Source organism: Camponotus vicinus, unplaced genomic scaffold, assembly GCF_025532165.1.
Source record: "Camponotus vicinus isolate PSW18456_S1 unplaced genomic scaffold, iyCamVici1.0 SCAF_12, whole genome shotgun sequence".
NCBI classification, from domain to species: domain Eukaryota; kingdom Metazoa; phylum Arthropoda; class Insecta; order Hymenoptera; family Formicidae; genus Camponotus; species Camponotus vicinus.
In genome coordinates, this window is record NW_028141948.1 from 15,212,477 (window position 1) to 15,225,655 (window position 13,179).

The 13,179-nt window shown below is 34.5% G+C and overlaps 2 protein-coding genes across 4 annotated transcripts; both read left to right on the forward strand.

Annotated features, from left to right (window-relative positions):
- Positions 1-3,903: 3,903 nt before the first annotated feature.
- On the forward strand, positions 3,904-6,751 carry Rpp30 (ribonuclease P protein subunit Rpp30). 2 transcript variants are annotated; one of them, XM_083085089.1, is made up of 8 exons: positions 3,915-4,403; positions 4,486-4,703; positions 4,968-5,036; positions 5,134-5,334; positions 5,513-5,580; positions 5,717-5,796; positions 5,861-5,963; positions 6,614-6,751. In XM_083085089.1, the coding sequence occupies exons 1-7, from the start codon at positions 4,301-4,303 to the stop codon at positions 5,941-5,943; spliced, it is 822 nt and encodes a 273-aa protein (XP_082941215.1). In that variant the 5' UTR covers positions 3,915-4,300; the 3' UTR covers positions 5,944-5,963; positions 6,614-6,751. The 2 variants fall into 2 exon arrangements, with proteins under 2 accessions (XP_082941217.1, XP_082941215.1); XM_083085091.1 differs by lacking the exons at positions 5,513-5,580; positions 6,614-6,751 and having other exon boundaries at positions 3,904-4,403; positions 5,861-5,969.
- On the forward strand, positions 6,678-13,041 carry LOC145963306 (uncharacterized). Of its 2 annotated transcripts, none has more exons than XM_083085085.1 (5): positions 6,678-6,927; positions 7,163-10,441; positions 10,859-11,721; positions 11,815-11,958; positions 12,215-13,041. In XM_083085085.1, the coding sequence occupies exons 1-5, from the start codon at positions 6,678-6,680 to the stop codon at positions 12,446-12,448; spliced, it is 4,770 nt and encodes a 1,589-aa protein (XP_082941211.1). In that variant the 3' UTR covers positions 12,449-13,041. The 2 variants fall into 2 exon arrangements, with proteins under 2 accessions (XP_082941211.1, XP_082941212.1); XM_083085086.1 differs by having other exon boundaries at positions 10,871-11,721.
- Positions 13,042-13,179: the final 138 nt, after the last annotated feature.

Here is a 13,179-nt window from a genome sequence, read left to right on the forward strand (position 1 = left end):
TAAATTTGAGCAATAAAGTAGTGACGTTTCATATATTATCAAATTCTTTCTGTACATAGTCGACCCTGGCGATATAAACAGTACCGCGGTAATGTTCTTGACTTACGATCATTCGCTCAGTGGCTCTTGAGCAGTGAAGTAGTGATGTGAGACGTTTCATATATTATCAAATTCTTTCTCTAAACACAATTGCAAGTGCAACGAGGAACTTTTCGTGAATAAGTGTAAGTGCAACGAGGATTAAAGTGCCACGAGAAAAGAGCGAAGGAAGCAAAAGAAAAAAGGAGGTTTTGGAAGTGGATGGATCAATAAGATATGATGTAAGTCATTAATATAAATTATTTATCACATTCATTATTTATTATATTGTTGCGTCCCCGCGTCCCGTCCCGCTAATTATCAATAATACCGTGTTCGACCTTGATAAACAGTATCGCGCTATTGTGTACGTTACACGGCTTTATTATCATTCGCACAGTAAATTTGAGCAATAAAGTAGTGACGTTTCATATATTATCAAATTCTTTCTGTACATAGTCGACCCTGGCGATATAAACAGTACCGCGGTAATGTTCTTGACTTACGATCATTCGCTCAGTGGCTCTTGAGCATTGAAATAGTGATGTGAGACGTTTCATATATTATCAAATTCTTTCTCTAAACACAATTGCAAGTGCAACGAGGAACTTTTCGTGAATAAGTGTAAGTGCAACGAGGATTAAAGTGCCACGAGAAAAGAGCGATATTATAAAAAATATTCCATTTTATTTTAAAATAATTAAAACATTTATAAAATTTTTTATTAATTAATATTTTCAGATACTTCTTATATTTTAAAACATTTCATAATAATATATTTATTTAAATATTTCATATATAAAGAATAGAAATTTTTTTATTTATCATATTTCTAAAAGTTTATATCTAAGAAATATAAATTATTTTGTAATTACGAAATTAATAATATTAAAATATATCTATTTAAAAGTAAAAATGTAAAAATTAATTGCGCGCAATAATTAGTTTGAAATCAATTATTTTGAACATTGCTTTATGTAATATATTTTCTCTTATTCTTTATATTTTTATTTATCGTTTATATTTGCGAATTTAAATTTATATAGTATATTACAAAATAAATTCCACAGAATATATTATATATAAAATTATATATAATATAACCCTCCCATTGGGTACACCTTGTCGGGGTGGGAGGGCTTAGTACTTGGATGGTGCCTTGAGGTTTATCTTAAATTTTTTTATTTAGGATAAATCTTAAGGAGCCTGAAGGGGAAGCTAAGTACCCTTTCGCGTCGTCGGTGCTATCAACGTGTCGCGGACGGCGTTTCGTTACCGCGTTTTCGCGTTATAGTATTCTCGCGTCGTCGCGTTTTCGCGCTTCCGCGTTGGACTTTTCGTATAAAAATCCCAATTTCATTATTGTCACGAGTCTCTACTTCCGATGCCAACTAACTAGGATTTTGAGTTTGCACACGTTGCTATGCAACGTACACTCGTGCTTCGTGCTTCGTCAAGTGATTCGGCCCGAATTAGTTAGAACTCGATCGATTGCTCGGAATGGTCGTTAATGGGTCCCTTCTCTTTGCTCGTCTACAGCCACACGCACTGCGTGTGTTAACCCTGTCGAGACTCCGTCGAGTGGATTCCCCTAGGCATGATTTTCGCTCGGTAAAAGGGGTTGCCTCCCCATTTTCTAAATTGCTGAATGTTAGCGTTTAAAAAATGTGGGTATCCTCTTCTTTTGCCGTCTACCAGCCTGGTGTAGCCATATCCTGCAATCGCGGGAAACTTCGTGTTCCGGGCGAAGCACCTGAAATCGTGCTTAGCGGGTCCAGGTTCGATACGAGATAGGATAATTATGCGCGAAAAAGAGTTGGTGAACTTCATTTTCCTCTATTTCCGTCAATCGTTTCGTCTTCATTCCGGTTCGGGCCTAGTCTTTGCTCGTTGTATCGTTGCATTCCCGACCTGTTGGCTCGAAGTTGATTCTCATGAAATGAAATGGGATTTTCGCTCGTACCGAAACCGGGAGTGTCGTACAAAGTATATATATATTAAATATATACATCGCGCGACCAAATTTTTAATCGTACCGAATTAGTGCGGGAGTGCCGTTTAGTATCGCGCGTAAAATAGCGGAAATAGCGATATAAAAATATCGCTCGTGAGTGCGGGAGTGCCGTTAAAAGTATCGCGCGTCAACAACATGAGAGGAGGAGGAGGCCTGGGAGAGGCATCTTGCATCGGCGGAGCAACCTGATGGTGAATATTTATTATTTGTATATCAATTGGTATAAATTGTACGCATAATTATTCGGTCTTATTATTTAAATGAATTAAAGAGAATTTTGAAATATTGATTGCATTTTGTGAACATTATTATAAATGAATTTTATATTTGTATGTTACAGACAACGTAGCTTCGATAACTCCGCTGTTGCGCATCAGTGCTGGTGAGTGAAAAAAACTTTTATTTAATTTTAAGGTAACGGATTCATAGAGATTGTAGATGTAGATGTAGATTGTAGATTGTAGATTGTAGATAAATCCGTTGCCTTAAAATGGATGAGCTAGGATGGATTAAATTAAATAAATTAAATTAAATAATTCAATTAAATTAATTAAATTAAATTAAATAAATTAAATTAAATAATTTTAATAAGTTCTTTCGAACTTATGCTTTACATCTATTGCGAAAATATATTGAAATATTAATTAAAAAAAGAAGAGATTAAGAAAAGATTTTTTTGTAAAGATTTTATCTAATTTATTAAATAAAGGACCCGCATTAACAATTATCAATTTTATCAATTTTTGATGCTAATTTATTCTTATAATACGCACTTATCTTCTAATTGCTATCTTCTAATTGCTCATAGCTCATCCATCGTAGAATTTGTTTGTAGAAATTGTTTTTAAACTTTACTTTAACTTAATATAAAGTCAAATAATTAATTAATTAAATAATTTGTAATATGATAATAAATGACTTACCATATAGCCGTGTTAGCAATTTAATATAATATGTAGAAATTTGTAGTTTGGCTTTATTTTAGTTAAAATAAAGTTATATTCAAATATTTAACGAACGATCGTAAAATCAAACGATCGTTACGATGAGCGTGACATATTTACGCTCATTTGCCGGTAATTAACCGGCAAAAGAAGGAGTTTTTATCTCCTTTTTCGATCTCTGATTAGAGATCGAGCGAGAAAGTGGCCAGGATCAACGAAAGGTAGGGTCAACTGGCCTGAAAAGCTCGCACGCAGTTAGGGAATGTAATTAGGGTATTGATTAAAATATACATGATTAGAGATAGTCTCCCCAAATCTCGAATAATTTTAATCAGGAAGTAGGGTTGTTAGGGCTCATAGGGTTGTTAAGATCATGGGGTTGTTAGGACTCATAGGATTGTTAAGATCACTATTTCTATCAATTCTTTTAATATTCCAATAATCCTAGGGATTATTTTAAAAAATTAAATTGCTTATTTTTAAAAATGTTATAAAAATAAATATAACATATTAAAAATAAAAATAAGTGTTTTAAAAATGAAATTTAAATTTTCAAAATTTTCAGAAATATTAAAGAAAATGCATAATTATTAATGTTTATATTTTAACATGTTATATTTTATTTCAAAAATTAAAAAGCGTCTTGCTATACAGCATTGGTGCTACCGGTATTTCGTGCACATAGCACGGAACAAAACCAAAAATTGTGCACATTATATAATATGTTACCCTCTGAGAACATTCGTGGACCTGGTTTTGTAGTTCGTCTCCACGTTTTTAATGTCCATAGAGGGCGCTTTCAGGAATCATCTAAAATGGGCATGATACCTCTCAGTCTTCTCTCTGCTCTCATTCTTCTTTCTGGCTATTCATAGCTGTTTCATTACTTGCGCATCAGCTGATTTATTTCTCTCGTACTGTATATAATAATAGAAGATTATTGTATTTAGTATTTTTTCTTATTTTTTGTGTGTACTATTAATATATATGTACGAATATATATACGAAAAACACTATTAACAAGTATTTGGTTATATCGATCGTTAATGAAAATTTTAAAATACTTATAAAATATAATTAAGTGTGCAACACGTGTGTTAACAAATTCTTCTATAAAAAAAAAAGACGCCCCCCACACTTCTTGTATTCTAATATTAGAGAAATTCTTCATAAAATATTTCTTCTTATAAGAGAAGTGCAATTATATTTTATTTTACTTAATATATCGTATATTGACATAATTCACGAATTTGTAAAAAGAAAGATGGATTTTAAACCAAGTGATGGATTTTTCGATTTGTGCATAAATGTACCAAACAACAATGAGAATCCTTTTTTATACGACATTTTATTAAAGTTGTATCATAGTAAGTTAGTTATGAAATAAAAGATATAATACATTGATCTCAGAAAGTGTATCTTTACATTTGTAAATTCATTTGTTTTCAGTGGGTTATAAAACAGTGATGTTAAATCAAACAATAGATGAAACCACTATTGATAACGATAGAAAAAAGAAGAAGAAAGGTGAAGAGAGTAAATCTGTACCAAATATGGTGCCAGATCCAATTAATGTATGCAAATTAAATGAGAAATTTAAGGGAAAACTTTGTATACTTAATAGAATAACATTTATTTGTTCAGACCCTACAAAAACACATACATTGGTATAATTTTTGATAATATATTAATAAAATTTGTATTTAAGTCATTGTTTTGGAAGAAATATATTTATATTTTTGGAACTTTTATATGTAATTTAAGTAAAATATTAAAATATATATATATATATATGTTGAAAATAATAATCTTTATACAAAATCTTAAATATTTTTATTAAATATTTTTTAAGATAAAAAGCTCATTCACATATATTAAAGTGATACTACACATATTGAGTAATATTATATTGAATAATTTTATTATTACAGGCACAGTGTGCAAATTTGAAAAAGTATAATTTATACGCTATTGTTCCAACTAAACAAGATATGTTGGAGGTGAGAATATATTTATTTTTTAATATAAATTGTGATTTTTGAATGTATATGAATTTTAATTTCTATATCTCATTTTTTTAATGATTTTATTTTTTAGTTTGCTTGTTCTCAATTAAATGTAGATCTTATTACCATAAGACCATCAATTTCTGGTATAAAAATGAAAAGAAAAATGTATCGGCAGGCAGTAGCAAGAGGTTTATGTTTTGAAATTCAATATGCAGATCTTTTGAATAGAAAAACACGCATAGCAACTATTCATTACTCTCATCTACTTTACATGTGTTACAAATGCACGGTAAGTGTATATGATAAAGCGAATAATATACATATGCATATATTGAATTTTTACTGGTAAATATTTTTATAAAAAGTGAGATTATTGCTATGATAAATAAGAATATCTTTATATATATATATATATATATATATATTTGTTTATTTTTATTTAATTATATATATTATACATATTATAGAATGTAATCATATCAAGTGGTGCAGACAATCCCAATATAATCAGGAACCCTTATGATATTATAAATCTGTATCCTTGAAATTAATGTGATAATAGCGAATAGTATAATAATAATATTGCACTTAGTTTTTTGCCAATTATTTTATTTAATATTGCTTGAATAATCTATATTATCCATAATTACTTTGGTTAATATGATGCATAGTGGATCTATGTTGGGTTTAAGCGAAGTCAAATCAAAAGCAGCTATATTAAATCAGTGTCAGCTTCTCCTTTTAAGAGCAGGTAAGTCATTAAAACCTATATGTTTTACACAAAGCACTGTAAAATTTTATTTTATTTATTCCAGAAAGACGTATATCTGGTAAAGCAATATTTACAGTGGAATTTACAGAAGAACCAGTAGAGGAAGATAATGAGGAAAAACATTGATAAAAAAATAAAAATAAAAAGTAAATGTATAAAAATTAATACTACATAAAATTAAAATTTAACAATTTCATAAAAAATTTTTATAAAAAAAAATTTTTTATTTTTCTTGTATGTGTATTTCACAATATATTATTCACAATATTATATAACAATATATTATTCACAATATTGTATAATTGCATAATATAATCTAGAAGCATAATATTATAATTTACACTATAATTAGACGTTAATTACTCTGCAATATATTGTGAAATAAAAATAATGATTTTTTTAAGACTGTGCATGATTCTTAACAAGAAGTTAGATGAGTTTCAACAGCTGATTCGACAGCTATATTCATCTCACTTAGATAAACGACTATCACTATAAGTTCAAATAAGGATTCTTTTAAATAACATTACTTTAACTTTATTACATTTAATGTGGGATGCATTTTGCTTGCAATATATATCATTATAATGGCGTCATGGTCCTAATCAAGTAAATAATTTTTTCTAATAAAATTAAATATATGATGAAATATCAACGCGCAATTATTAACGAAAAATAATTTGACGCACGAATGACGTAACCAATTGCATTTCTGAAATAATTTGCAACGATATTAAAAATTTGGAATAATAACGATATCGATAACATGACTTTGACAGATTTTGTCATCTAATAGAAGCTGCTAACATCGACTCGGAAACGGTGAAGGATTCAATTCTGATCTAAAAATCAAGCAGATCATGCGTCCAACAGCTGCACGATCAAATCGATCATCTGTACATCATCCTCGATCATCTCCGACCCCAAGCCCATCGACAACGTCCGTTTATCATCAGCCACAACAACAACAGCAACAAATTCTATATGCTCCCATCAGTAATCCAATGGTGACTCTTCAACCATGTGGAACAGTGCTTCATCCTTCGTGCGTTTATCCGAGCGTCCAATCTTACGTTGGTTCACCGAATTCCTCTACTTTACATCTTCAAGGTGAAAAAGAAATTGAAGTTTCAATTAATATTATAAAATTAATTTTATTTTATTTCTGTTCTTGGTTTTTTTCTCGAAATTATTTTGTAAAACAATTTTCCACGCGATAAACGTTATATTAAGTATGAATTATTTTATAAGATAATAAATAATTTTATAAGATTATGTAAATTTTTTTTATAATTTTCTATTCTACATTTGCGAAAATGACAGTTACTCTTTCGCACGTATATAGGTAAGAATAATCGATGGCATTCCAAGAACAAACCATCCCGTGGTCAACTATACTATCAACAACAACAGCCGCTTTCTTGCAATTCGAAACCTGTGATGCTCCTTGACCAACCGTCTTCTAGCATTGCCCCGATTCCATCGACTACGTCCTTTTTAGTAGCTTCGTCCACATTTGCCCATGCTGGACCGTTATCCAGCGAACATTACAACAATAATTCCAGAGTGACGCATCTGTCACCGCAATCGTTCAACTTTAAGCCGTCAAACGTACAGACCTTCTGCCTCATCCAGGACCGACAAAACGCCCAGCAACAGCAGCAGCATCCGATTCAGGCTTCTTATTATAATATCTCGGCCACAAATACCTGCAGTCTGCAAACCGTCAACGCCAATTCATCCTTCCCGCTTCCGAGCCTCAATCCTTATACTAATCTAACCACCTTTAATACCAATCAATTTCCAACGATGATGCAATCCTCTCCGCTCTTCACGAATTCATCTGCTGGTCTAGTTCTCGCTCCAACGCGAAAGGACAAGTCTTTGTCCTCGTCTGATTTCTCTTCGTTCAAGAATAACGCGAGCAAGATACCATCAAGCATCTGTGAATCTCAAATCGTTCCTGTCACTCATAGCGACAACGACTTTAACGGCTGGCCGTCTCAGATCGAAACATCTCCCAAGAATTCGTGCGACGCACATACGGCAGGTAACAACAAAAGTCTTAAATCTGCTGATCGCGTTTCGCAAAAACCCATTTCCGCGAAGACCGATGAAGAGCATTACTCCGATGAATCTTCGATCAGCTTCGACTTCACCATCGAGGCCGAGAAGATGGTCTCTGCTCTATGCAATACCACATCCTCCAACGATTTAGGTAAAGAAGAATTGAAGCCCGATAATAAAACTGACTCTGCGCCATTTAGTGGCGCCGGCGACAACGTTCCTAACAAGGCGAATTGGTTCACCGATTTTTGCTCCAAGTATGAAAATGGAACGTCGATAGGTGTTCAAACAGATATCTATTCGTGTACCGATAGATCACAATATCCAGAGTTAATCCGAAAGACGGCTTACTGGGGATGCACGGAAGCAGAGATCGTGCTCGGCTCCATCGATTCGCAAGCGGATTCTAAACAAAACTGGTTAACGTGTCTATCATCCGCCACCAGAACGGCAATCACCAAGTCTTCGACTTGTATCCCGGTCTTCGCGGGAGATCGAACTCTCGCTAATGACCTTATAAATGCTCTTCTGCGTATCAGTAACGGATGGCTGAGTCTCGATAATTACTTGAACAAACAACACTTTCCCAATTTGTTTGATAGATTGGAGCCCGAGTTAATCACATGCTTTCATATATGGGAAGAGAACACATGTGAACTATTAAAACAAATAGTGCGGACCTTTCAGAAATTCGGGGAGAATAACGAAATGACAGATCGAAAATGTAATACGATTTGCGGATCTTCCTCATTTCCAGGCGATGTATCTCTCTATACAAATTATAATCTCTTCGCTCAACCTTCTTCGAGTTCTTCTGCTCAGCAAAACACAGTTAGAAAAGCTTCTTCTCAGTGCGACGTTGAAAATCCACCCACTGCGACGTCGAGGCCACTGTCAACGAGCAATTTACATAATTTTCAATACAATTCCAGTCAACAAGAGCAACAATCGGCTGCTCAGAAAGAAAGTAAATTACGGAGTAAGTGGACGATTACCGAGAATTTATCGTCCGCGATTAATACCACCAAGTCCGTGCCTAACGTTTCCGTGCATCATACGACTGATATTGGTGGTCTGGCGAAACTCCGTACGAAAAACGCATCCTCTATGTCCCGGAAGCGCGATTCCACTCAAAAATCGCTGAATGCCGAATTCTGTCAGCTGAGGAACAAAGTGATGGAGACGAGCACGAATGCGACGAAGGATAGGAAACACGACTTGAAATCAGAACATAAACTTGTAGTATCACATAATAATTCATCCGATCAGTCCTTCCGACTGCAGCATCCAGCGATAAGCACTCCTTTAACTTACAGTGAACTGTATGCGCAGAACTGTTTATCCTTCACATTTCCTTTGCCCAGTAATCCAAGCTCTTCGTATCCCGTGTCCAATCCGGGAATCTTAACTTGCGGCGGTTATCTCTCTTCGGGATATTCTTATCCGATTACCGATATTAATTCGAGTAGTAAAAATCCCGAGCAAAATTATGGAACTAAGAACGTCCATCCGACTTACGTCGGCAAATCGCAAACCGATCAAATAGAATTCCCAGCTGTGCCCAGGAATAAGATGACTCTGCTCAGCCAAATCGAACCGAGAACATTCGACAAAGAGTCCAAAGAAATGGCTGCCAATCTGTCGGCCTGGTTCGCCAGCATGCGAAACGCGCAACCTCCGGCGACTACGGCCACTTTCGAGGAGTCAAAGATGAATGAGAACTCGGGGTCGCGATTATTCGCTCAACAAGAGATGCCGAAGTACTCGAGCGTGTCCAAACAGCCACAGATTGATGCGAATCGACAGTTTCAAGCGTTGCAAAACCTGCCAAATATTCAGAGCACACCGTGGGCTGCTGGTAACTTCATCAATCGTTATCAGACGCAACACGCGCCCGAAGAGTACGATAGCTCCGAGGATGTGCGGGTATATATGAAACCAGGAAGCTATAACGTCCCGAGAAAGAGGCATCAAAGAAGATCCAATCGTCGATCAGACAACAGCAACACGTCTCGTAACGTGCATGTAACAAGCAGTCATCACAACGTATGTGGCAGTAAAGGGAAGAGTATATTTGCGTCATCGACACCTTTATCGCACACAAACGCGTCGACTACCAACATCAGTAACGCTACGCTAATAAAGACGTCGTTCCCGCCGGCTTCGCAGCTACCTGCTCCTCTGTTCAATCTCGAGAACTCACCTAGGATCTTAAAGCGCATGGAATCTTTATCGCAGGATGCGCATCAGGATGTTACGTGGAAAGCTGCGTGCGCTTCAGCTGAGATACTTCTCGAGGCTCTTAACGTAAAGGATTGTGGCAATGCATGCAGAAAGATCGATTGTAATGACAATACCGAGAAAGATGATCAGAACAAAGAGAATGCAGAGATATTACCAATGACATCGCAGCAGAGTGATCTGAAATTACAAAAGCGCAATAACGTCGATTATGCCTCGTCCTATGAAGCCTCAGAAGATGACTCGGGGTCCACATGTAGATTATCGCCCACTGCAAGCGTCCTATCGGTATCCCAATTGCACGAGGAAGAGAATGGTAAAGATAATAAGTTTATCACGGTTAATTCTCGAGTCCATTAATAAATATATATAGTAAATGTAATATTATGTGTAAAGCATTTTATAATATATTTCTTAAACATATATTCAATAATATCGTCACAAAATTTATTAATTATGTGAACTTGTGGTTTTATTGTCGCGCTGATTAAAATAAATATAAAAGATTTTATCATGTCAAATTTTTTATAAGAATTAAAACTTAAGAACTTTATAAGAACTAAACTTAAATCAATAGTAAATCAAGAATTCTAAGCCTTATCGAAATAATGAATTTTCTCGAGGAAACTTAGCGCATTTCATTACTCAAGATTATTAAAATTACTAAAAAATATCTCGCGATCTCTTTGCAGGTGGTACCTAGTAATAAGCAAATCAAACCTTTTCTAAAAAGCATGTTCAACAGCTCTCGGCATCAAGACCAACGTGAAAACGGACTCTTGGCTGATCAGGACTCTCAATAATGCGACTGTCGTCGGCAAACAGAAGCGACACAAGGACGACGTAGATCCAGGAAGTTTGGAATCTTTGAATAGCTCGGAGATTGCCGACGTAAAACTAGATCAGTTCGCAACGTCGTCAACTGCGGATGCAGATACGAAAATTCCTGCGACAATCGTCGACAGCGAATATCCGGCAATCTTCTCCCGCGAGCACATCTCTGGATTTTTCTCGAGAAACGACGAAACATCGACAAAAGAATCGGAAAGTTATGTTGGACGAGCTACGTACTCCGAGACGGTGCGAAGATCTATAAAATCGAACAACATGCATTTGGAGAGAAAAGAGACATGCAAGCCATGTACGACCACCTCGTCGATGGCTACTGTAATACCGATTCCTGGCCGCAAGTGTCAGAGAAAAGATCCGGAACAATCTTATCAGCTCTTACATAAATCGCGAAGATCATCTGATAAGAAAATGAAAAGTGCGAGCGGCAACGATCTCCAACTAGAGGAAGGATCGTGCGCGAAAGTCAGCGGTGCCAAGTCGAACAATGTAATACCAAAATTGTCAATTACTGCGAAAGCGTATGGAAAGAAAGATTTAGAACACTCGAAAGACAAATGCATCAAATCGAGCGATCATGGTTGGTCAGTGTGGTATAGTTCTAGGAGAAAACAGAGTCTCAGTCCTCTTGCGCTCAGTAAGCTGGAAACGATTCATCAAACTATCTGCCAAATGGACGAAGTAAAGTTCTTCAAGTATCCACTGTCATGCGATAATAAAGATGGTCAATCTCTGTCTGCAGGAACAGTTAGTTTCCTATTTTAAAAAAATTAATAGTATAGATATATTTACATTTTTTTCAGATAATATGTGGTAAAAATATTCTTTTTCGATTCACAGATGGAAGATCATTGCAAGGTTGTTAAGAGCCCAATGTTTCTCGAGATTGTCGAATATAAGCTGAAGAATCGGATTTATCACAAAGTTGAGCATGCCATAAAAGATTTTCGTCGCATTATTCATAATGCGAGACTATATCATCAGGTTTGTAAAAAAAAAAAAAAAAATCAATAGTTGTATATACATCTAACTCTTTTAACTGATTTTATCGTTTAAAATTTTGGATTATTTATTCTTTATATATTTGAATTATATAATCTTGATATATAAATCAAAGATTAACATAATATCCTAATATTATAACGTTATTTGAAAAAAAATTTAATTTCTCTTGATTCTTCTTAATTCGTGTCGTGTTAGATTCAAGAATTTTATTCTTAGAAAGTCATTTTGTTTACAGCATGACGCTGAGCGAACAAGAAAGATTGAAGTGCTCTCAAAGAAATTGGAAGACTTACTCGAGGAACATTTCCACAATTGGGATTTTGAAAATATCACCGGCAGTCCGAGAGAAGATCCATCGATGCAGCTGCGATTGAAAACGATCGGACAGAAATCAAACGCGGGACGTTGTGATAGCGCAAAAAAGAGCGCTTCTTCGTTGGCCAACGTGGAGAATTCTTCGTTCCACTGACTGTTGCTTTCCATATAAATACCATATAAACTCCAAATCAACCGATTTAAAACACTATCGCATCCTGCTAACAAAACTAGCATTATCATTACATCGACCGAGGAAGTATTGTATGTAATAATTCCTTCTAATCACGCGAATCATATTTTGTACGATTAATTAATAATGTCGTTTCTTTCCATTTTCGAAAATCGATACCAATGTTCGATGACTAGTAAGCACTTCGTTGAACTTTTATGTCTCGATTTTCGATGAGACGAAATTTTAGACGATTTCATTAATTTTGAAATGTGCACACAAATATTTTGCCCATTGATCCCATATAGCGATTTCTTTACGAAAAAAAACCTGTATTAAACATTGTGAATGTATGAATCGACTGATATTGAATTTATTAGAAGAACAAAAAATAGTGCAATGATAATAAGAGGTATCAACGATAATGTAATTTCCACGTTTATTGTGTGTGTTACGGCTCTATTACTAATGAATGATTTTGATCTTTTAACTTCGATACTTTTGTTGAGGTGTCGTTAATAAGAATCAGAATAATATGAAAAAAAATCATGAAATATATTATATTGATCAATTTACTCTCGTTATTTTTCTAAATTATTTTATTTTAGTATATTGCACAGATATACACAATATGTTAAAAAATTTACATTTAGAAGTAGTCACTCATTCAATCGAACCGTTGTAATAATAATTAATACATAATTGTATTATGA

What these genes read in the sequence shown, in the direction of transcription:
- Rpp30 (XM_083085089.1), top strand. Translation starts at nt 4,301, where the DNA reads ATGGATTTTAAACCAAGTGATGGATTTTTCGATTTGTGCATAAATGTA. An exon ending in CTAAACAAGATATGTTGGAG is followed by an intron (nt 5,037 to 5,133) that starts GTGAGAATATAT and finishes TTTATTTTTTAG; the next exon opens with TTTGCTTGTTCTCAATTAAA. An exon ending in ACATGTGTTACAAATGCACG is followed by an intron (nt 5,335 to 5,512) that starts GTAAGTGTATAT and finishes TACATATTATAG; the next exon opens with AATGTAATCATATCAAGTGG.
- LOC145963306 (XM_083085085.1), top strand. Translation starts at nt 6,678, where the DNA reads ATGCGTCCAACAGCTGCACGATCAAATCGATCATCTGTACATCATCCT. An exon ending in ATTGCACGAGGAAGAGAATG is followed by an intron (nt 10,442 to 10,858) that starts GTAAAGATAATA and finishes TTTTCTAAAAAG; the next exon opens with CATGTTCAACAGCTCTCGGC. An exon ending in AATCTCTGTCTGCAGGAACA is followed by an intron (nt 11,722 to 11,814) that starts GTTAGTTTCCTA and finishes TTCGATTCACAG; the next exon opens with ATGGAAGATCATTGCAAGGT.